Source organism: Lissotriton helveticus, chromosome 9 (assembly GCF_964261635.1).
Source record: "Lissotriton helveticus chromosome 9, aLisHel1.1, whole genome shotgun sequence".
Classification (NCBI taxonomy): domain Eukaryota; kingdom Metazoa; phylum Chordata; class Amphibia; order Caudata; family Salamandridae; genus Lissotriton; species Lissotriton helveticus.
The window spans coordinates 1,247,018,775-1,247,043,594 of NC_136070.1; the positions used below are offsets into that span (position 1 = coordinate 1,247,018,775).

The 24,820-nt window shown below is 44.9% G+C and overlaps 1 protein-coding gene across 1 annotated transcript in view; it reads right to left on the minus strand.

Moving 5' to 3' along the window:
- Positions 1-24,450, minus strand: part of LOC144783404 (uncharacterized) — a 79,983-nt gene extending 55,533 nt beyond the window's left edge. Inside the window, exons 1-2 of the mRNA XM_078662395.1 lie at positions 24,358-24,450; positions 24,010-24,054 (exon numbers count right to left, since the gene is read on the minus strand). Of these exons, the coding sequence (XP_078518521.1) occupies positions 24,010-24,054; positions 24,358-24,450 (138 nt within the window). The remainder of the gene's footprint in view (positions 1-24,009; positions 24,055-24,357) is intronic.
- Positions 24,451-24,820: the final 370 nt, after the last annotated feature.

The following is a 24,820-nucleotide window of genomic DNA, read 5'->3' on the forward strand; positions in this document are numbered from 1 at the left end:
TGCCAGGGACTAGCAATGTTTAGGGTAGATTAAATGTGATGTATACAGACAATGTTAGCTTTACGGTTATTTACAGTGAGGGTTAGAGGCTAGGTTAAATTAATTGTGATTTATGCAGTGAGTGCAAAGGGCTACTGGCTGCGCTTGGGTTAAATTAAATGTGATGGTTTCTGTGACTGTAATAGGCAAGTTGTATTTGGGGAGATCTGGACCCATTATTTCTCCTGGAAGAGGGAGACATAGGCAGTACTGGATACAGTATAACCAGATCCTCATGTCATTCCCCATTTTGGAGGGAACATGTAATCCCTGTTATCTCATAGGGAGCTACAGGCTGGTACTGTAATTCCAGCCCATGGATCTCTGCGGAGATAATGGCAAACGTGGTAACATTAGGTAAATTGTACCAGAAGTTTGGGGTCAGGTGAACTAGATAAAAGGTGATATTTACAGTTAGTAAAAAGGTGTTACCTTTCATTGCTATTGTAAGACTATTCCTGTAAACGATCGGTGCATTATACAAAGATTATGCTCAAATATTAGGTTTTGATATCCCTGGCAAACATCACCTGAAGAATTTTTTTCAGGAACTTTTGCATAATGAAATCACAGACCAGAAAGTTAGTAAAAGCCAAGGGGTCCATTAGGATGTCGGGCGGATTGCCCTCGCCAGGCTGGCGGTGGCCACCGCCAGCCTGGCGGGGGCAATCCACCCGGCATCCTTCCCTGAATTCCCCCCCGCCATATTACAATGGCGGGGGGGGGACCGCAGTGGACCAAAACACCGCCCGCCACTTTTCCGCCCCAGTCGCCTTGCGGCAGGGGCAGAAAATGTTTAATATGGTGGCGGTGTCTATTAGACGCCGCCAGCCATATTACAATGGGCAGTGTTAGATGCCTTTCCGCGGCGGCGCTGCCGCCACGGAAAGGCATGCGGTCTTCACTCTGGGGGCGGTACCTGTGGTACCCCCCTTCATTGTCATTTGCAAAGCGGCAGGCACCGCGCAGTGCCTGCCGCTTTGCAAATGACAATGTGAAATTGCATTTTCAGCATTGTGGCGGGCGGTGCAGAGAGCACCGCCCACCACAATGCTGAAAATACAGGATGTGCCTGCCACTGTGGCGGGCACATCCTAATGGCACTCCGGGATCCCCGCACTTATGGCGGGCGGTCCCGATTTACGATAGGATGACGGGCGGGCAAAGTCCGCCCGTCATCCTAATTGACCCCCAAGTCTTTCCTTTTGAAAAGGCAGACAGTACATTGGGTATTATGCTCGATAAAAAAATGGTTCCATAGCTATATGTATATATGAAAGTTTGAAGAAGACTGCCTGCTACCTCTATTGGTAATATAGGGGGGATGTAATTTTATTTGAGTGTTTACGAACAGCAGAACATGAGAAGATGTAAAATCACTTTTCACACTTGGGACTATGGATTTATTGGAATTTGTGTGGACAAAAGTACCAAGAGAACACACAATTTGTGAACATTGTAAATATGCAGTATAAGAATGTCCTATTTTCTTAACACTCATTACTGGAAATAAAATGAGACACCTGTAAATCATGTGTTTGAAAAGGGAGTGCAGGACTGTTCGGCTAACAGTTAAAATTCTGTAAAATCGGGGGGAGGTGCTTCGCGCGCAACCGAGATGGCCGCGTGAGCACAGGGCTCCCGAGGACCCTCGCTGACTCCCGCATTTATCCTGGATAACATCCTGATTTGATGGAAGATCATTGAAGACACAACCCGGCTGATGTACTAGCAGGTTTTTGGGTCGGAATCGGACGCAGGGTCCCCGAGTTTTGCTGTCTTGAAATTTGCGGCCTTCTCCATGGAACAGCCTGGACCTTGAGTTGTGGCAGTGCCCAGGTCGTAATTCAACAACAACGGCTTGAGGGGGTCGGATCACAGCCTCACTTCACTTTCGGTTTCGTTTCTCCGGCGCACACCCTCGTATCTGCGGTGTGTCTGTTGATCGGACGAGCTTCATCACCAGCTCATTGAGCTCCGAGCTGGCGACTGTTTGGCTGTGGACTCCATTGGCTCAACTTTGCCTCCTGTATTCCTGTGTGTGACTTTTTAAGGAGCCATTTGGACCAAATCTCGAGCCTCCCTCCGGGGCACCCGACTCGCCATGACTGGCAAGCCTGAGGGTGAGAAACGGAAAGTCAAGACCACTATCCGTGGAGGTTCGACCCAGACAAATGTCATGGATCGCTATACACTCTCTAAAGGATCCCCTGGTGGCGCACCTAAGACTCGTGAGGAGGCTGTCGACGATCCTGCTATATTGGCGGACTTAACGCTACAGGACGTGATGGGCGCCATTGCTGGTATTCAGTCTTCCATTGGCCAACAGTATGAAGCCTTGGCTCTGAAGTTAGACACGGTGGCTATTGATGTTAACCTCATTCGAACTGATCTGGCCAAGACGAATGAGAAGGTGAAGTCATTGGACCTAAAGACATCCAGCCTTACAACGGATGTGTCCGACTTGCAAACAGAAGTGCGCCACCTTAGATCTGCCAATGACTTTTTGCTTGTCGCTTGGAGGATTTTGAAGGCTGTGCACGGCGCAATAACGTGCGTATTATTGGGGTCCCAGAAGATTCTAGTGCACTCGCCACTGATCTTTGAGTGGATGACCTCATTCTTAATCATCTCGCACCCAAGGGCCTGAGCAAATTCTTTGCCATCGAACGTGCGCACAGAGTGCCAGGGGGACAGGTGGAGCCCGGTTTCCCTCCCCGTCCGATTATTGCACGGATCTTCAACTTTAGAGATCGTGACGCCATTTGCAGGCGGCACGGACAAGTGGCCCTACGCAGTTTGAGAACGCTGCTGTGAACTTTTATCCGGACTTTTCTCAATCGGTCCAGAAACAACATATGGGATTTCAAGGTGTGAAACGGCGACTAAGAGACATGGAACTAAAATATGCTATGTTATTCCCGGCCCGACTGCGTGTTGAATATGACAATCGAACATTCTTCTTTGTCAGGCCTGAGGAAGCAAGTGATTGGATGGACACTTTGCCGACTCGCCGTGCTGGCCAGGAACATGCTGGTAGTGCTGAAGGGGGACTGATGGACCAAGAATGATTATGGCGCCTGTGTCCGGAACACCACTCAACGTGACCAGCTGAGGCTCACTGACTTTTTTGATCATTCCATTCGTATCTTGGGAGGTTGTGGGGATGGCGGGACCCTTTCCTCCTCTGGGTTTTTTTTTTGTGTAGATTAGTTCTTTGTTTTTTAATTGTTAGGGCGACAGGCACACTGCAAATTGGGGTGGCTTTTGAGTCGGTGCAGGGGTGCAGGGTAGGGGGGAGTTGTGTTGGGAACCTTTGGGTAGGGGGGACATGTTCTGGGATTGTTTGTTTTTTCTTTTTCAAGGCAAGGTGCTTTCATTATTTTTGACATTGGTGTGATGCTTGTTTTGCGATGGGAGTTTGTTGTGGATCTGGATGGGGGTAGAGGGTTGAGGGTATTATGCTGGAATGTGAATGGGTTGGGTGATCGCATAAGGAGAGGGGTGGTTAGGCAGCTGTTGCGGCGCCTTTCGCCTGATGTCGTTTTGCTACAGGAGACACACTTGATAGGAAACACTTGTCACGCTCTTAATAGACGGGGTTATCGTCTTGCTGCCCATTCTGGATTTACATCTAGTTCTAGAGGAGTGGGTATCCTGCTCAGGGTTTCCCTCCCCTTCGAGGTTGATGATGTGATCCTTGATGCCAGGGGTCTATATGTTGCACTTGTTGGGCGGTGGGAGGGGAAACCAATCTCGTTGGTGTCGGTTTATGTCCCCCCGGGCTTACAATCCACGACATTTACGGACCTGGGGCGGATGGTTCTGGACCTCCCGGAGGGTGTTTTGATACTGGGTGGTGATTTTAACTCCCTCATTTCTGGCAGGATGGACCGCTATCCCCCCCCCCCCCGAGATCTTCCTGCTGCGCAATCCTGGTTGGGTGACTTCCTGGAAACATTGGGACTCATAGACTGTTGGAGACTAATGCATCCAGAGCAAACACAGTTTACTTTCCATTCGGGAGCTCATGGTAGTCTTTCTAGATTGGATTATATCCTGCTATCGGCGGCACTGTCCCCTCGGTGGGAGAGATTAGACACTTGGCCCGGGGTATATCGGACCATTCCCCTATTTGGTTTCATTTTAATCTTGGCATCGGGGCCGAAGGGAGGGTGGCTCCGATTAACCCCTGGTATCTTCTTAACCCTAAGACTCGCACTGAATTGATTAAATCGTTTGATCTGTATTTTACTGAGAATGCTGGTTCTGTATCCTCGCCTGTCTCGTTGTGGGAAGCTTTTAAGACTGTGATCAGGGGACAGGCATTGTCTTTGGTGGGGTGTGCCAAGAAATGTAAGAATGAGGCAATTGTTCAGCTCGAAACTGAAATCACAGACCTGGAGACTTCGTTGGAGCGGGAGGTGTCACGAGAAGCATTACATGTCCTCCGCCTTAAACAATTAGAATATAAAACTTTGGTAACTGATGCGGCAAAGACGATGAGTCGGGAACAGCAGGGACGGCTCTATGATGTGGGTGATAAAGCAGGGAAATTGATTGCCTGGCTGGACAGAAGGGAGAGAGCGAATCGAGTGGTTCCGGTGATTGAGACATGTGGAGGTGTGAGTGTAACTGACCCTGTCGAAATTGTTGAATGCTTTGCTGATTATTTTCGGGAGGTCTATACCTCGGTGTCCGTCAGGCCCGAGGAGGATTCGCGGTTGTTGCTTCGGGATATAGCACTTCCATGTTTGTCGGAATTGGATCGGGACTGTTTGGATGCCACGCCCTCAGTGGATGAGGTGGCTCTCGCGCTACGCTCCCTTCGTTCTGGCAAGGCTCTGGGTCCCAATGGCCTTCCTGTTGAATTGTATAAGTTACGCCCTGATACTCTAGCTCCCTATCTCCGTGATATGTTTTTGGCGGCGAGAGATAATGGCTCCCTCCCTAGAGATCAGCGTCTTGCGACCATTGTGGTGATCCACAAGGAGGGTAAACCACGAGATCGCTGCTCGTCTTATAGGCCCATTTCGCTCTTAAATGCGGAGCCCAAGATCCTTGCCAAACTGCTTGCTAATCGTCTGATTACGGTCATTGGCGACCTGATTCATCCGGATCAATCAGGTTTTATCCCGCACCGTAACACGGCATTAAATTTGCGACGTCTACATGGTGTTCTCGCGAGGGCCCCGACGCTGCGTGAACCGGCCATCTTGGCGTCTCTGGACGCCACGATGGCCTTTGATACAATCGAGTGGTCTTATCTCTGGGCGGTACTTGCCAAATTTGGATTCGGCGCAGGTTTTATTGGTTGGGTCAAACTCCTGTATGAATCGCCACTGGCACAGGTGGTGGTTAATGGTCGCGTCTCCGCGCCTTTTACTCTTGGGAGGGGCATGCGGCAGGGTTGTCCGTTGTCTCCGCTCCTCTTTGCTCTGGCGTTGGAGCCTCTTGCCGTTTGGCTACGGTGGGAACCTTCAATGAAGGGTATACGCTGGACGCCGGACTTTGAGGATCGCATTTCCTTATACGCGGATGATATTCTATTGTACCTTACATCTCCTCAAAAATCGCTTAACGTATTGTTTGACGTACTTAACTCCTTCGGGAAGAACTCCGGCCTAATCATCAATTGGTCGAAATCCTACATTTATGTACTTTCGGGTGATGTCCCTCGTTTGCCACGGGGCTGTCCCATCCAGTTGTCGCAGTCTGGCTTTAAGTACTTGGGTGTGTTTATCTCGATGGATCCGGCGGTCCGCTATGCTCGTAATTTACTCCCCCCACTCCAACGGTTACGCTCCGATGTAGGGCGTTGGCGTAAATTACCGTTATCTCCTCTAGGGCGTGCGGCCCTTTTTAAAATGATGTCCTTACCGCGGTTCCTATATGCCCTCCAGAATAGTTTCGACGTCATCCCGTCGAAATATTTTCGGGAAGTAGAATCGTTACAGAGGCAACTCATATGGGACGGACGTTCACGCATAGCTCTTCCGAAATTGACACTTCCCTGGTATGATGGCGGTATAGCGCTCCCGGATATTCGCAGGTATTATTGGGCTTCCCACCTTGCTGCCATCAACCACGGGATGTATGGCCCGGCGTTGAATCCAGCATTTGAAATGGATAAGGGGCTGCTCCCGGGTGGTGATTACTACAGAGCACTTTATCCGGGACCCTCTCGTTCACAACTCACGGGACCTACCGCTATAGCCGTGCGGGTATGGCATAGCGCAACGACGGCTATGGGCTGGAGTGATAAATTAACCGGTGCGACACCGCTCTATGCCTCTGCGAAGCTGGGTAGCCTATGGAAGACGAAGGGATTTGATAAGTGGGACATGATCGGTATTGGTAAAGTGCGCGATCTCTGGGTTAAAGGCAGGGTGAAGACCTTCTCGGATCTGCAAATAGAGAATAAGTTGAGCGACAGGGAAAAATTTCATTATATCCAGGTACCCCATGCTCTGAACTCCGTGTTGCCAGTGGGTAGTGAAATTCTGGACTCCTCCCCTCTCGAAGACCGTATATTAGACGGTTATGTGCCTGATAGTACTATCTCACTATTCTATAAGAAAATGATTAATGACCGATCGAGTCTGCTCGATCGCCTCCGTGAGGCCTGGATTGCTGATGGTATCGAACTGGATGACGAGGACTGGCAGTCCGCGATCTCCTCTCCCAGGGAGGTGGCGATTCCGGCCCGCCTCCGTCTGATCCAACTCAAGATCCTCCACAGAATCTATGTCACCGGTCCCAGTCTGATCCATATGGGCTACTCCACGGATGGCATGTGTCGACGTGGGTGTGGTCTCCTTGGCACCTATCTCCATATTATATGGGAATGCCCTGAGGTGGTGCGATTTTGGAAACGTATACATGAGATTATGGATGAAGTTACGGGTGTGGTGATGATGCCGGAAGCCCGACAATGTTTGTTGAATGTATGGGGTCCGAATGACTATGACGTGTCACAGCTTAGGTGGGTGACTCTGGCCAATATGGTTGCGAAGAGGGATATTGCTCAGCTGTGGGGATCCCCAAGGCCTCCTACAGTGACTGCTTGGAAAGAGAGTCTGGACTGGTGCATGTTCAGGGAGAAAACAGTGTATATGGCGAGAGGCAGGCCCAAAAAATGGGGAAAGATTTGGAACCCTTGGAACTCATACCGTGGAGATATTTGTGTGCCCCCACTCACTGCTATTCCTAGTCCTTCCCAGTCGCCCTGACTACGTTCCTTCTAGCTGTGATATATTGTGCTGTTCATATGCATTTCTACCTCTGCCTCCCTCCCCTCAACTGTATTCCAGATTCTTATCTCCTGCTGTAATGTTTCTCCCGTCCTCCTTGAGCGCAGACCTAATGGCTGTATTATTACTGTAATGCCTTGATTGTATGTTTCTATGTTTTGTTTCTTTGTGTTTCAAATAATAAAAAGTTACAAAAAATAAATAAATAAAATTCTGTAAAATATATTCTCAATGAGTGTTTGCTTTATATTGTAGATATTTTAATCATTTCTATAAATTTTGATAAAATGTATATGCTTAATACCATAAGACTTCTGGGAGGCCATGCTTTACTACAAATGAAGATGCTGTGATTCAAAAATTAATGAAGATTCTTAGTGTGAAAGTTATTTGTATGATATTTTAGAAAAAAAGTTATGCTTTAATGTGAAGGTTACTTGGGTGGAAGCAGTAAATTAAAGGGTTATGTTTATGGTTAGTGTGTGAATGTATTATTTTAACAGTAAATGTTACATTATATGTTAGTATGGAAATTCAGATTATTGTTTGAGTAAATGTGTTGTTTATGGTTAGTGTGATGGAGTTGTCTTTCAAGGTTAAACTTAAACCACTTATTTGAAAGCTGTTTGGTTTAGTATTCTTTTGTGCTATTGTATTTCCAGTGATCTAGGTCTTACTCTATTGTATTTTATTCCTTTTTGTTATTTTACGTAAACAGAAATCTCTGAAGGATAACAAAGTCTCTAGGGGACATAGCCACATGTACGTAGGTTTCATTTTACGATTTCCTAATAGTACATTTTTGCGATTCGCTATTAGGATATTGCAAACACCTATGTACTAATGTGTCCTTGCCACTTTTAGCGATTCCTAATGGGGTCGCAATTGACCTACCTCATTATAATCTATGTGACAGGTTGCAATTTGCCAACCACAAGAAATTGCTAAAAACACTTGGATGGTGGCCTGCTGGGGACATCAGACCACCATGTTTTTGTTTTCTTTTAAATAAAGCAATTTTTATTCGAAAAACAGCCCGTTTTCCTTAAAAGAAAAAGGGATACGTTTCAAAAGCAAAATTGAAAAGTTTATTTTTTTTTAAGAGTAGGCAGTGGTCCATGGGACCACTGCCGGCTCATAAAAAACGTTTTTGCATACATTCACAAAAGGGAGGGGCTCCCCTAGGGACCCCTTCCCATTTGTGCATGGGTTACCACCAAATTAAAGTTGGTGGTAAAATGTAAAATGTTTTGGGACTGCATTTTGGTTGCAAAACATTCTTACATACCACTGCAAGCCGCCATTAGGAAGGGACGGCCTTAACATGCCCCTTCCCAATACCAAATCGCTAACCTAGTTACAATTCAGTGATAGGTTACTGAATCACAAAATGGGCCTTTGTAGATCGAAAAATGCTTTTTTCCAGTCGCAAATGGCCCGATTCTGTGAATCGGGCCGTGCGCAACATAAAAAAGCCACATTCATATGGATCCTTGTTTCTTAAATAACTCCATTACTTGCTCTTTGGTTTTCCATTCTCCATTCAAGAAGTAGAGGTGACCATTTTTTATTGTACATCAGAGAGCTGTACAATAACATATGCTGTTTTTGATTGGCTATTATCTGATTGATAAGTCCCCCTGAGATTCATAGCTGGGAACTGAGACAAGCCTCATTACAGCATCAACCCACATATCAATATGCCCTCTTCCCGATAACAGCTACACGTGATGAGCACAGTGTTCTAAAAAGAAATAGAATGTTCACCTAGTTTACAGAATGTCACTCTTTTGGAGACATGCTTTTAGAGAGACAGCTTTAGAAAGATTCGATTTCCTTTGTAAAAGGCTGCCTTTGTACATGGAAATGTTTTTTTTATCTCTGCTATTGAAAGTTCCTGAAATAAATGTGCACCAAAAACATTCCTTTCCATTTGTTCATATTATTTATGTAAAATTTTACAGATCTGCAAATATTGTGTATTTCATGATAATTGTGCAAAATATGAGCTTCATCGTTCTTTGTTCTATCTGCTTTAACACGTTTATTTTAGAATATGTTTTTAAAAAACTTCTCTGACTGTAGTCATTCATAAGGCATACAGAGTGACCGATTTATAAACAATATATTTTTAGATGAGTGTTATAGTTTTCTCTTATTTATCTCATACAAACATTTATTTTGAAGCCTGAGCACCTTTATGCAGGGGATGCATCTGCTGACAAAGGGGCATGGGGAAGTAATAAGATAATTAAACATACAAACAGCAACTCATTTTTTAAAGTTTTTTGTTTTGGAGTCTTATATAGCGCCAACTTGACCCGAAGATATCAGAGCACTTTACATGAGCACCAGTTGCATTACACAAGGACAGAGTTGAAGAGTCTCACTAAACACTACTCATTCATCTTCAAATTACTACAACATCCTGCATCTCTAAAACACTACTCTAGAGTTCTCACTGTTGTGTATGGAATGTTCGAATAGAACTTTAAAGAATTAGGAAAGGGGGCTTGAAATGTTTCTTTTGAAAAATGAGGCTTTGCTGGTTTGCTGCATTTGCTACCGCTCCCACTTTGATGCCTAGTCAAGTGTAATGTAGGGGATGTGGTAGGAGTTAAACTTCCTCAGAGCTGTGGTGGTGGTGGGGAAGTTCTTATTTCTCTGCTCCCATGATAGTGATTAAAGTGTTGAAGAATGTGGTGAGGATAGAGAATGGGAAATGTTGACACTTGGAGAAATTGTCAGTACAGAAACATAGGGACTGATTCACAGAACTAACTTAAGGCAAAATCTCAAACTTACTACCATTTACTCAATTTGGTCTTCACAGAAGGCTCTTACTCAATTTGGTCTTCACAGAAGGCACTTACTCATCAATGAGTAAGTGCCTTCTGTGAATACCAAAATGGTAGTGAGTTTAGGATTTTGTCTTAAGTTAGTTCTGTGAATCGGGCCCATAGGGTTTACCCTGCTGAAGATAAGAGTAGACATGAATGTTCGAATTATGCTGCAATGGCTTGAAGGAGGGCATCTGAGAGATGTTATTTTCCAGTAAACTCTCAAGACTATTTAATGTAATTGCTGTATTTGTCTCTGTCTCTGTGTATTGTTTGTTCGTTAATGATTGATCTTGGGAGATGTGTTGTGTTCTTACTGTTGTGTGATGGAATGTTTGAAAAGAACATCCATGTAGTGGAAGAGGGGGGTGGAATGCTTCTTTCGAAACATCCGGCCGCTGCTGATTTACTGTATTGGCTGTCGGTCGCACTTCGATGCTCATTTAGGATTTCTGAAACTTACCCTGGAAGTGGCATCCTTTCAACGACTTCAAAACATTTGCAGTAAAACACTGAGGAATCAGATGACAGGCTGCTGCTGTTGGAAGTACATGTTCCACTCGAATGCCAGACTTTTCTAGCACGGCTGAGGAAGTTATTTTTGAATTTATAGAAAATGTGTTTTCATTTCATCCTCTAGAGCACTGACTCTAATTTCCATAAGAAAACTATAAGAAATACTGATTTTTATCACACATGGTTCATCAAATCCCAGCAGGGTGAAACCACCTCAGAACTCACCACTTTTCTAAAAGTATTGTGGCACCACGCTCAAATGATTTATATTGTGACTGAAATCTTTTTTCACCTTTTCTATATGCTTCTTTTTTGGAAACCTTCACAATCAGGCATTCACTACAATGCATACCAATGCAACAAAAATAGTGGAGCCTTGACATTACAAAATACCAGCAGATAAGATTTCCCTAAACTTCCACCTCAATAGTCTCATGAAAAACTCTCCATCTAACTGATATTTTTTGTATTTTAGTCCAGATTTTTAGAGTATGATTTACAATAAAACTATTTTTTCAGAGAGTAGGCCTCTACCAGGATATTGCTGACCGGGGTAGGATAGGGCCTTTGGTAATGTTCTGGGCACTGTGACTCCATTCAAGTCAATAACTATCTTGTGGAAAAGTAAATTTTGCCATGTTCTGTGTCCCTACGCCTCATCCATCATATGTTATGTGTGCATGACCAATATGCATATGTTATTCCCCATGTCTGATTAATGACGCAATTACAGTTGTGTCCACCTCTGGTATGTCAGTTTCCAGTCCTCGTGAATACTACGAATATCAGGCCTATGTAAAGTTATATTGCCACGTTTCTCAGTGTACACGTTATTTCATTATAAAGTCCCCGTTTCCAGGCCTCAAAAGGGCCCGGACAACAGATTCAGCTCCTGTCTCCTGAAAGCCTCGCTGAGGAGCGATACAGCCCCCACCTGTATCCTCGACCCTTCACTTACTTCCTGCCTCGCAGTGCCCGGTGCAGCTTGGCTCTGCCTCTGAGTCTGCCAAGAGTATGTTATGATTCCAGCTATCAGTTCAGTCCTTCTTCTCTGCATTCCTAAGCTACTGAACTGCATCAATAGTTTCCGTCATTGTCTAGCCTATTCGGCTCCACGTTAGAGAAATACTGTATTAATGGTCATTTAATATTCTTCATCACGCACTACATGTAGAATAATGCATGGTCCAGTCTTAGAATCAAGTTAGCTTTTCCCCTCATGACTTCTAGTTTATATCAACATGTTCCCTAAACCTCAGATACCAGATAGGGTTTAGGTACATGTCGCTCCGACCCTCCAGACTCAAGTCTCCGCTCCTAGCACAGAGTTCGTAGCCCCCAGCTTCTCCTAGTAACACGTCATTGTCAGTTTACGCGCACCACCAGGTTAGAGGTCCCGGCTCCTTAGGTAGCCCCCTCCAATGATTCTGCCCATTCATGACATATTCTGTTACGTTTGCATCACATGTCTATGTATACTCCCAGTTACACCTACTTTTACTGTTATCTCTCGCGACTGCTACGCGTCACGCCTTCTGCTCCACCCACTGTTACGCCTACTGCAATGTAATGCTATGTGTTTGCGCTATGTATATAAGTTGATGTATTGTTATTAAAAGTTAGCGCACTCATCCCAGATCCAGCCCCAGCAGCTGCTGGGCCCCCCTATTGCCCTGCTGGGTCATCCTATGCAGGTTGTCCCGATCCTGTCCTTATGCTGTAATAAACCTGCAGAAACTCCTACTACCTCGAATCTTGACTCTTATTTTATTGAGCTATCTGTTATTCATTCATACATTCAAAAATAGATCCGGTATTATTTATTTATATACCACATAATGGCGCCCGAATAGGGACTTGCCCTTTCCCCACGCGTCGGTGAAGCCACGCCGACCCCCTGACCCTCTGCAGCCGTGACGGAACCATACCGGCCACGTGCAGATATTTCTGCCTCAAGTATCCCTCAGGCCCACGGAGGAGACGGAGGAGGCGGTCCAGCATCCGAACGAGACGGTGGAGGAACGCGGCGAGTCCCGACCAGAGCCCAAGCCAAGAGTCCAAGGTCCGAGGTATCCGGAGGCCCACCCGTAACTGAAGTCCGAAGTTCGTCGTCCGTCGTCCAGTCCAGTCCGAGGCCTTTCCGTTCTTGCTGCCCGGTGAGTACCATTGCTGGGGTAGTATCTAGACAGGACCAATCTAAATTGACTCCTGGTCCGTGGGTTGGTGGTGCCCAGACTCACAAACGAAGTGTTCACCTAGGTGGATACGGGTCTTGATGCGTCCCTTTATGGGACCGGTATGTTCCGTACTGTTATAGCAGTGCATCCAGTAACTCTAGTCTGTTCCGTTCTCGAGAAATTCTGTTCTGTTTCTGTTCTCAGTATTCCAGGTAATATTCTGTTCGACCTGTCATTTATAATGTTGTTCAATGTATTTCCAATGTCGTGGTATGCCTGAATTGTTTTCCCAATTGTTATTGTTTTTCGTGTATTGTATTGTGTTCCGATTCAAGTTTACAATGCCGCTCTTTTCCAAGTTACGTCAGTTAAAAACTAGAAAGGGTTTATTAGAGGAAGCAGTTCCTGTCCCGCCCAGGGACAGTCCAGGTCATTTTATGTATCAGAAACATGGCATAAGCGCCATATTGTATCTAGATTTATGGGTAGAGTATACCAAACAGTTAGACGAAAAGTATAGATGGCCCGTATCGGGTACATGGGATGCCGAATGTATCATGCGAGTAGAAGAAGCATTATGGAAAAAGAAAGCCAGACAGTCACAGAAAGATGCCATCGAGTTATGGCGTAAGGAAGCCCATAGAAGGACCGAGAAAGAAGTCAGAAAGTCAGAGTTAAGTAGAGAATCCCAGGAACGAGCCCAAGAAAGAGAATTAATCGAGACAGGTGAACAAGTCAAAGCCGAACAGTCAGACAGACAGAGGCATGCCCTCATTAAGGGTATGTATCCTCTTCTTGCCGAAGGTTTGCCAAAAGCGACCCCAGAGGCATCTAGTAATTTCCCGCCACCATTAGTTCCGACCAAGCTACGTCACAAACCGACCGCAGCTGATATTTTTATTTCGTCCTATCTGGACGACACAGTCCCCGAATATGCAAATCCTGTTCGCGCTCCGCCAGTCCCTGTAAATCAGGCACTTCCCGCTCTTCCAGACACCGGAGTACCTGCTACGGTACCCCCGGTCCAGCCAGCATTTCAACTTCCCGCTCCGCCACGAAGAATGTCCGTCGATGATTCTAGTTTAGGGGCCGCAGGAGGAGGTCCTCCTCAAACCCCGCCGTCACACAAGCGTTTAACATTACTCGAATTACATGCTCAAGCGTTACAGCGCACGCCTAAACATCAGTCTGTTACAGAAATCAGGCAAACCCTTAACGAATGTGTCTATGATCCAGTTCCAGGCGAATATAATATGGTTTTATATTCCTTACGTGTAAGGAGAGTGACCGAGTATCTAGTCACCTTACCGAATATGAAAGAAGATCTAGACAGAATATATCGTTTCATCCGTACAGGGGATGATCCAGAAAGTATTAGCGAGGCCATGTCTCAAAGGAAAGCCGAGATCCAGGTCATGATATTAAAGTTCCTGATCAATTGTCTAATAAGAGAACAAGATTACCCGTCTAAAGATTCCGCCGAGATGAAAATTCTGACAAGATGGAGTGATAATATAGCCGAGGGTAAGCACAAGACCGTCAGTGCTATGGAGAGTATGTACAAGAAAATCCGTAAAGAAATAATAAAGATACACGAACAGCGTAAAGCAGCACTAGTAAGCGAGAAAGAAAGTATCTCTGATCCTGAAGAGGAAGAGAACGAGAATCCCGCCAGAATAGCGTATGTAGGAAAATCTAGATTTCCAGATCGCCATTTACGTCTAGAACACAAGTCTATTGTTCATCATCCAGCACCAGAACAAGGTTCTCTAGAACAAGTATTCCAAGCTACCGATCACATTCTGAAATCACGAGTCGGTTACAGTGAATTAAGTACTATGCACGAACAAGAACTAGCCCGATCAGCAGTCCGATGGATTACTGATTCTACCACTTTTCCAGACGAAATAGTGGCACAAATGTTTCTGAAACTGCCCCCAGCCGAGCAACGACTGGTGGGTATGTATATGATCCAGTACCTCATTACTCTGTATGAGGGTCAACACTCTGATCCAGGTCCGTTACACGATATCCTGAACGAGTTACTCCAGTATAGATGGAGAGGTCTAGGTACCGATTTAGTTAGTGTCATTCTAGAACAGCGTCACAAGTATAGAACGTTTCTGAATCCGCATTTTGTTCATGTTTCACCCCCAGAAAGCAAATCATTCTACATAGACAGACAGAATCCGTTACGAGAAGTCCACCCAGTCCAAGGGGCGGGTGGCGAAATGCAACGAGTGTTTGTATACACTCCGATTTCAAAGATGGAACTTCTTGAAATGAAGAAATTAATTCCCTGTCATGACAAAGATCCAGCAGGGTTCCATAGAGAATTAAAAGACATGCTCCGTATGGGAGAATACACTTACCCAGATATCATTAAAATGTTAAAGGTCCTGCTACCCGCAGGGGTGTATGAAAAGCTAAAGGAAAAAGAATGGGAGGTGGGAGAGAAAAAGATCGATTGGGCAGTCCTAGAAGCAGAAGACAAGGCACGGGTACCAGGTACCGGTCTTGGAGATAAATGTAAAGAATTACCAGAATTACTGATTCAAGTTTTACCCAGATTATTGACAACGAGAAAAGAAGACTGGGATGCAATCTCAGCCTGTAAACAGAAACAAGATGAAGATATTAGTGATTTTTATTCTAGATTTGAGAAATGTTTCAGTATTAACAGTGGTCTCAAGACAAGTAGTGAGTCATACCCTCACCTTTTCGTTACTAAATTAGTCGAGAATTCAAGTCCACAAATTAAAAACCGAGTTCTGAAAGTCGAAAGCACCTGGCAAGCAAACACCCCGTCCCAGATGCTCCAGATGCTCCAGTATCACCAGAATAGAATCAGGGAAGAGCAAGAACACGAAAGAAAACGTATGAAAGACACGAAAATGAAAGTGCTAGTTGCACAATCTATTCCTCAAGACAGTCAGAAGAGGGGTCCGAATCAAGCCAGTCATCCTGCAGCTCCCGTTAAAGGGAACTGCAATTATTGTAAACAGCCAGGTCATTTTATAAACGAGTGTGCAGTTCTGAAACATAATATAGCTACTGGTAAGACTAAAGAAAGACCACGTCCGCCTAGACAAGAACAAGTTTCACAGACTCATCAGCCACAGAATGCACAACAGACAGTTCCCGCACCGCAGCCCATTGCTGCAACACAGCACGTTACATCGCAGATGTACCAGTATGCTCAGACAGAGTATCCAGAGTACCAGCCATATTCATGAAACAGCCTAGAGAGGGAGGTAGGCTTGCCTCTCATCGAGATACCTGTAGATCAAGAAGGTCCCTATGTTCACAGTCAAGTATTAGGGAAAGACAGAAAGTTTTTGATCGATACAGGGGCAAGTAGGACCACAATCAGTCACGCCGAAGTTCCAGGGGCTCCGCTCTCAGGCTCAAGAAATGTTTCCCTTGGATTTTCAGGAAAGCCAATAGTTAACGAGATTTCAAAGCCAGTCACTCTAGAAGTAGGTCCATTGTCCCGTACTACTGATCTGTTACTTACTAAGTCATGTCCAGAAAATCTATTAGGCATTAAGACACTGAAAGAATTAGGTGCAGTTATTTGCTGTTCCCCAGAGGGAATACGTCTGTTCCTACGTGACTTCAAGGGTCACTATGTATTACGAGATTTTGATTCCAGATTGTCTAATGTTCCGCAGCATTTATGGGCGCAAGGTCCAACTGATGTAGGTTACATGCAAATCACACCCCATCGTGTGACTCTCAAACCAGGTGTAGTGTTACCCCGAATCAGACAGTACAGATTGCCACCTGAGGCTGTAGCAGCCTTATCCAAAATTATTGACGAGCTCATGGCTCAAGGAGTAGTTGTAGAAACTGACTCCAATGTATGTAATTCTCCGATCATTCCAGTCATGAAACGTACTGATCCAAATGCACCTCCAGTATATCGATTAGTGATTGATTTACGAGAGCTTAACAAATGTATTATTCCTCAGTACCCAGTTGTCCCAGACATTTCTTCCCTGTTAACAGCTATTGATTCCGAAGCCACGTTTTTCACTGTCATAGACCTCAAGAATGCATTTTTCAGTGTTCCAATTCATCCAGACAGCCAGTTTCTTTTCGGATTTTGTTTAAATGGAAGGAGCTATATGTTCACACGCGCTCCTCAAGGTTTCACAGAAAGCCCTAGTATTTACAGTCAAGCACTCAAGAGACAACTAGACAACATTCACATGCCAACTGACACTGCCCTACTCCAGTATGTCGATGATCTACTGATCACAGCCCGTTCTGAACGTGACTGCGAGCGAGCATCACTTACAGTTTTGTGTTTTCTAGCCGAGATGGGGCACAAGGTGTCCCCTTCTAAGCTTCAATTCTGTGTCCAGCAAGTGGTATACTTAGGACACTTACTGTCCAAGAGGGGTAGGCAGTTGACACCAGACCGTATCCAGTTAATAGCGAGTCTTCCTCAGCCCAGAACCCAGAAGGAGGTACGTGCCTTTATCGGCCTTACTTCTTATTGCAGACAATGGATTCCCCAGTATGCATTTCTAGCCAAGTCACTGATACAGTTAACGACACAGGAGGCAGCCGTATCGACTGTCCTCCCTTGGACATCTGAACATACACTGAGTTTCAACGAGTTAAAGAAAGCTTTATGCCAAGCTCCAGTTCTAGCTACACCGAACTACAGTAAGCCTTTTACACTTTTTGTTACTGAACGCGAAGGTACAGCATTATCTGTTCTCACACAAGATCAAGCAGGACAATACAAGCCCTGTGCTTATTTTTCGAGCACATTAGATCCAGTCGCCCAGGCGTTGCCTGCGTGCCTCAAGTCAGTTGCAGCCACAGCACTAGCTATCAGACAAAGTGATTCCATAGTTTTAGGACATTCCCTGACAGTACAAGTTCCACATTCAGTAGAAGTTCTTTTAAACCGAACACAAACTCAGCACTTGACAATTGCACGTTTAACAGGTTATGAATTGACACTGTTCCAGCCACACATAGAAATTAGACGCTGCAACGTCCTGAATCCTGCTACACTGTTACCATCAGTTAGTTCAAATCCAGCCACACATGACTGTGTGGAAGTAGTTAACATTACGACAAAGCCAAGACAAGACCTGACAGACATTCCGTTACCAGACCCCGACCTGACACTTTATGTGGATGGTTCATGTATGAGAACTAGTACAGGAGAACTAGTCGCCGCGTATGCAGTGACTACTGACACTGAAGTTATTGAAACACACCGTATTGATACCCTGTCCGCTCAAGCAGCAGAGCTAGTCGCTCTGACACAAGCCTGTATACATGCCAAGAACCTGAAAGTTAATGTTTACACAGATTCACGTTACGCATTCGGAGTTGTACACGACTTCGGAGTGCTCTGGCAGGAGAGAGGTTTCATGACTTCTCATGGAACCAAGATTCAGCATGGTCTCCTTATTCAAACCCTGTTAGATGCCATACATTTACCGACATCCATTGCCATCATGAAATGCAAAGCACATACGAAAGTTACTGACATTATTTCCCAAGGTAATGATCTAGCAGACCGCACAGCCAAGCTTACAGCACAGAATCCAGACATTCCAGTTAACATAATACATACTCCAGATCCGATTACATGCATGACAGTTAAGGACCCTACACAGGATGTCATAGATATCCAGCTACATGCTACTCCCGACGAAATCAAGAAATGGTCTGAACAAGGAGGGGTCCAGACAGATCAAGGATGGTTAACGAAGGGTAGAGCCACATGGTTTCTCCCCGATTCTATGGTTCAAGTCATTATCAATACCGCACATAGTCCAGCACATTTAGGAGAAAAAGCTATGTTAGACAGTATCCAGAACATTTGGTTCAACAAGCATTTACGAGCTGCAGCCAAGCAGAAAGTCCGTACCTGTATGATATGTTGTCAGTTTAATCCAGGTAAAAGTGTCCCGGTGGAACAAGGTGGTTTCCAGCCCCCTGACCACCCTTTTGAGGTCCTCCAGATGGATTATATTCAGATGGAGCGATGTCGAGGTTTCAAGTATGTCCTTGTAGTTGTATGCGCTTTGTCCAGGTGGACAGAAGCATATCCAGTCCCAGATTACACAGCCGCGACCACTGCCAAGCAGTTGGTTCGTGAATTCTTCCCTAGATACGGACTCCCTAGAGTCGTATATTCTGACAACGGCCAGCCATTCTCCTCTGAACTGATGAAGCACGTTTCCCTGTTGTTAGGGTACCAGTGGAAGTTTCATTGTGTACGCCATCCTGAAGCAGCCGGTCTAGTCGAGAGACATAATCAAACCCTGAAAATCCGTATTGCCAAAGTTTGTAAAGAAAAAGGTGTGGACTGGCTAGTAGCTCTGCCAGTTGCTTTGTTTTATATGCGCATGGTCGCACATTCCAGATCAGGTCTGTCCCCGTATGAGGTCGTATTCGGCCGCCCCCCTAATATGTGGGGTACTCCTAGACCCCGAAGTATTACCGATGTTTCATGTAATATGCTGACAGATTACCTAGCTTCCTTGATGTCTGCCCTCAACTCATGTCGTTCACAGGTTGCTGCCGCATTTCCAGACAATACCGAGGTGGCACCGCATGAAATCGTTCCAGGTTCCCTAGTGATGGTCCGGAATTTTGACCGATCAAGTCCGCTGGAGCCTCGTTGGAAGGAGCCCCGTCAGGTCCTCCTCACCACCCGTACAGCCGTCAAGTTGGAAGGCAGAAAAGGATGGATCCACCTTTCTCATATTAAACTTTTTAAAGGATTGAAATCCGTTTCCAAAAACATTCCCCAGGATTCGAAAGATTGCCAGAACATTGTTTTAAAGGACTGTCCCGCAAAAGACATTACTACAACCCCTCCCTGGTTAGTGAAAACTCCGCAGCAGGAGTATAAGCAAAAGCTCAGGTCTAATAAGTCAGTCAGTTTGATTGTATAAGTCCTCCCCTAGGTGAAACGGTTAGACTGTTTCTGACATGTATAAAATAGACCCCCATAGTGAGAGAGTCAGTCGAAGTTCAATTCAATGTATCGTTTTTCTGAGTTTCGTATTATTCATCAGCATCTTGATTTCCTGCACCAGCTATGCGTTCTATCTGTATTTTCCAGTTCCTCATGTAAATATGTCTGCTAATACTACAGTAGAGCACACGTATAGTGATCTGCCTCCTCACGAATATTCATACCGCCTCGCTATGCGCAACAACACATTTATCCGTATGTTACATTACTCACACCAGACCAGCAATGCCACTAATTGTTGGGTGTGTGGTCGACTCCCCCCTTTCCAGACACCGAAGGGAGTTCTGCCACTCTTTCCTTATCCATTCTCACATAATGGTTCGTGTGGAGCATGGTCCACGCTAACGTCATCTTCAACAGATATGTCTTTTCTTAACAGTACATGTTTTTCAGACAAGCAAGGTTTCCCCCACAGAACAGGTTTAGATCTAGAAAATGAAGTATATAATTTAGGTAATTATTCGTCGAATTTTATGGTCCTGAATGTTCAGTCTGATACTACTCCAGGCTTACCTGCTATTTCAGTACTACCTGTCAAAGGCGAATTATGTGTCCGTAGTCATGGTTCTGTACATGTAGGACATAGTGAATGTACTACTGTTATCCAGTATAGTGACAGTGGGAAATCTGTTTTCAAAGCTTCGCGTCATTCTTATTTTATTTGTGGTCAGACCGCATACGTCCGTCTGCCCCTCGATTGGGAGGGAACCTGTTACATTGCCTTCCTACTGCCACCTGTTTTCCTAGCCCCATCTGATTATCACAGAAACACACATCTAGTACACATTAGACATAGAAGGGAGTCCCCAATTGTCGATTATACTGAAACTACTCTAGAACAGTATACAGATTTTAATAAAGGTTTCTTCTTCTTTGTAGGACCTGTCCAGAATAGTAAACTGATCCGTAGGTTAACAAGAACCCTTGAAGCTGTAGTAAATGAGACTGCCTCTGCTCTAGGTAACCTAACCGAAGAACAATCTGCTATGAGATTTGTCGTTTTGCAAAATCGTCTCGTCCTTGACGTCATACTGGCCGATAGGGGCGGGGCCTGTAGAGTCATCGGATCTAGTTGCTGCATTTTCATTCCAAATAACGCGCCGTCTGTTTATTCAGCTATAACCAGACTCCATAAAATTGCCCATCTGTTACACCAAGATCCAGGCACCTGGACATGGTCCGGTTGGTTCTGGAATATAATTTCCGCATGGGGATGGAAAGTCCTGTCCTTTCTAGGTATTGCAGTAGCGATCATATTCAGCTGCTGCCTCTGTATACAATGTGGCCCTGCGATTTGCAGCATGTGTGCTACCTCTTGTATTCCTAGTCCCAAGCCCCGTTCTAAATCCCGTTCCAAGACAATTCGAGACGAGCAAATGGTACTGTATGAAATGATAGATGGTATCATGAATATTGATGTTTCCTGATGGAAACGTAGTGACAAGGAGGGAATGTGGAAAAGTAAATTTTGCCATGTTCTGTGTCCCTACGCCTCATCCATCATATGTTATGTGTGCATGACCAATATGCATATGTTATTCCCCATGTCTGATTAATGACGCAATTACAGTTGTGTCCACCTCTGGTATGTCAGTTTCCAGTCCTCGTGAATACTACGAATATCAGGCCTATGTAAAGTTATATTGCCACGTTTCTCAGTGTACACGTTATTTCATTATAAAGTCCCCGTTTCCAGGCCTCAAAAGGGCCCGGACAACAGATTCAGCTCCTGTCTCCTGAAAGCCTCGCTGAGGAGCGATACAGCCCCCACCTGTATCCTCGACCCTTCACTTACTTCCTGCCTCGCAGTGCCCGGTGCAGCTTGGCTCTGCCTCTGAGTCTGCCAAGAGTATGTTATGATTCCAGCTATCAGTTCAGTCCTTCTTCTCTGCATTCCTAAGCTACTGAACTGCATCAATAGTTTCCGTCATTGTCTAGCCTATTCGGCTCCACGTTAGAGAAATACTGTATTAATGGTCATTTAATATTCTTCATCACGCACTACATGTAGAATAATGCATGGTCCAGTCTTAGAATCAAGTTAGCTTTTCCCCTCATGACTTCTAGTTTATATCAACATGTTCCCTAAACCTCAGATACCAGATAGGGTTTAGGTACATGTCGCTCCGACCCTCCAGACTCAAGTCTCCGCTCCTAGCACAGAGTTCGTAGCCCCCAGCTTCTCCTAGTAACACGTCATTGTCAGTTTACGCGCACCACCAGGTTAGAGGTCCCGGCTCCTTAGGTAGCCCCCTCCAATGATTCCGCCCATTCATGACATATTCTGTTACGTTTGCATCACATGTCTATGTATACTCCCAGTTACACCTACTTTTACTGTTATCTCTCGCGACTGCTACGCGTCACGCCTTCTGCTCCACCCACTGTTACGCCTACTGCAATGTAATGCTATGTGTTTGCGCTATGTATATAAGTTGATGTATTGTTATTAAAAGTTAGCGCACTCATCCCAGATCCAGCCCCAGCAGCTGCTGGGCCCCCCTATTGCCCTGCTGGGTCATCCTATGCAGGTTGTCCCGATCCTGTCCTTATGCTGTAATAAACCTGCAGAAACTCCTACTACCTCGAATCTTGACTCTTATTTTATTGAGCTATCTGTTATTCATTCATACATTCAAAAATAGATCCGGTATTATTTATTTATATACCACAATCTGGAGAATGTTTCTTAATTAGAAAAATCTAATGTTGGGACCTCCACTGAAAGCACTGAATCAGCTTAGGGGCATTAATAGCTGGCACAGACCTTCTGCAGGAATAATCCAAATATGTCTTTTTCTTTCTTCTTGTTTATTTAGGAGCATTCCATCTCAGTGGGTGGAATGTTCTAATATAGCCATAGAGCCCACAATAGCGGGTTCTATCGCCCATTAAAGGCCCACACCAGTGTTAAAGACCCGAGCTGAAGGCGAGGGCCTTTACCAAGGGAGCAGGCCTTTAATGGCCGGTAGAGCCTGCTAAGGAGGGCTCTAAGGCTATTAGAACATTCCGTCTCTAAAGGACAGAATGCTCTTATTTGTAAAACAAAGGCCTTACGGAGCCTGAGAGGTTTGAAATCCCTTTGGGCTCCGTGATACCTTTGTTCACAGCTTTTGATGTTGACAAATATTGGAATGTTGATGCTCCGGGCTTCTACCGGCCATTAGAAGCTCAGAGCACTTCATTGTTTTCAATGGAGTGCTCAACATTCCAATGTTCTAATAGAAATGTAGTCCTGTCTCATACTAGTGTAGATGTTAAAGGCCCTGTCCCTTGTTATAGACTCTTGCCTTCTGCTCAGAACTATCACTTAGTTTTGGGGCCTTTAACAACCTTTGTCGTCTCATCAATGAGCTACAGTGCTTAATTATGCCTACTTAATCTAGTCAAGTCTGGAAATTTAGGCCAATTGTGAAAGATTGTGGATGTCAAGCAATTTGCAAAATGTAAAACAACAACCTGAGGGATTGGCTTCCTTCTGACGATTTCTTGGTGACTGATTCAGCTTTCAAAAACTCAGAAAGCAGGAGACACTTTGGAACAGGGGATCACATGAGTCTGCTACCCTTCAGTCAACTGGTAAGAGGAGCCAGAGAGGGCCAGAGGAGAAGTGTAGAGTGTGGGAGGTGAAACTGGAGGTAAACATCGTTAACCATGATGTTTACATATCGCATGCCATTACAACGTGGTCATTACAAAGACCACGTTGCTTCATCGCAAGTCGTTTCAATGACTTGCTGTAGTAATGTTGCACAGACTGGAGCTTTAATAGTAAAGGATTCTATTCCAAAATCCTGCGCCCGGCCCCCCTATAGCAAGTCATTGAAATGACTTGCATTGTAATGGTCTGAGATGTAACAACGCGGTTGTTGTAATGAGTGCGTTGTAATGGAAGGCGTTCTAAACGCATGCGTTGTAATGTGGCCTATTTGAACTTGGCTAGATCTGGTTGTGCGAGTATACTGGTGGGTCAGACTGGTGAGGATACTCCTTGTAGGGGTCAGTAAATTAGAGAGTTTGCACATTTCAGTGCTGGCAAGATTTTATATAATACATTTTAAATGTGAAACTTTTAGAATTTGCCCATTTTGGATACCTCTAGTAAAATGTTTTCTGTTTACAGTGCGTAGGCTTTAGTGACCACTATTCTTCAGTCTGGTACTCACCGGTTTTCCTTCCGGTCCAGCTGGTCCTCTTTCTCCTGGAGGGCCCTACATGAAGACAGGTAGAGAACATGTTAAATGGATGGAACAAGTCCAATAATGCAACACATCATCCATGCATACACAAGACTCAGGCACTGGTACACAACACTCACCGGTTGCAAAGATGCCTTATTTTCCAAAATATCATGATGTCTCTGTTGTGGCATTAGTGTATTAAAATATGTTTACGATGCAACTACAGCTGTCAAAAAGAAATGTCTTTGTGACTGTAAACGGTGCACTGGTCAGGTAGAGGATGAAAGGTTCTGCAGTGTGACTGGAAATGCTGGCAATCTTTTAGTCACTCACCACGAGAGTATCTGAAGTCTGCTCATAACCGAGGATCTGGTTTAGCAGAACTTTGCCTAATCTGGCATGTCCCAGAAGGGACCTATGACCCATCTTGGTAGACGTTTATGTAGGGAGGGTCTGAATTTTGGAGTTCTGCTATTTGCAGTTCGATGAAACGCCCTAGTGTGCCCTGATTCTAGAGTGACGAACATTCGGGTCATCATATATCTGCCCCAAAATTAGCCATCTTAGACAGGTTGAATTAGAGACAATGGGTGTTGATCAAAAAGTGAAATTTGCATGTGTAGATTTAATCATGTGTAAATCTGCTCCTGCACCTAGGGGTAAAACTATACTTCTTTGATATTCACTATTTTCAAGTGTAAATATACATGTAGGTGTAGACTTACATGTCTCCAACACATCAAGTTGGGGGTGGATCTTCCTATAACAATATCTATGAGCGTAAAGTTACTACTCA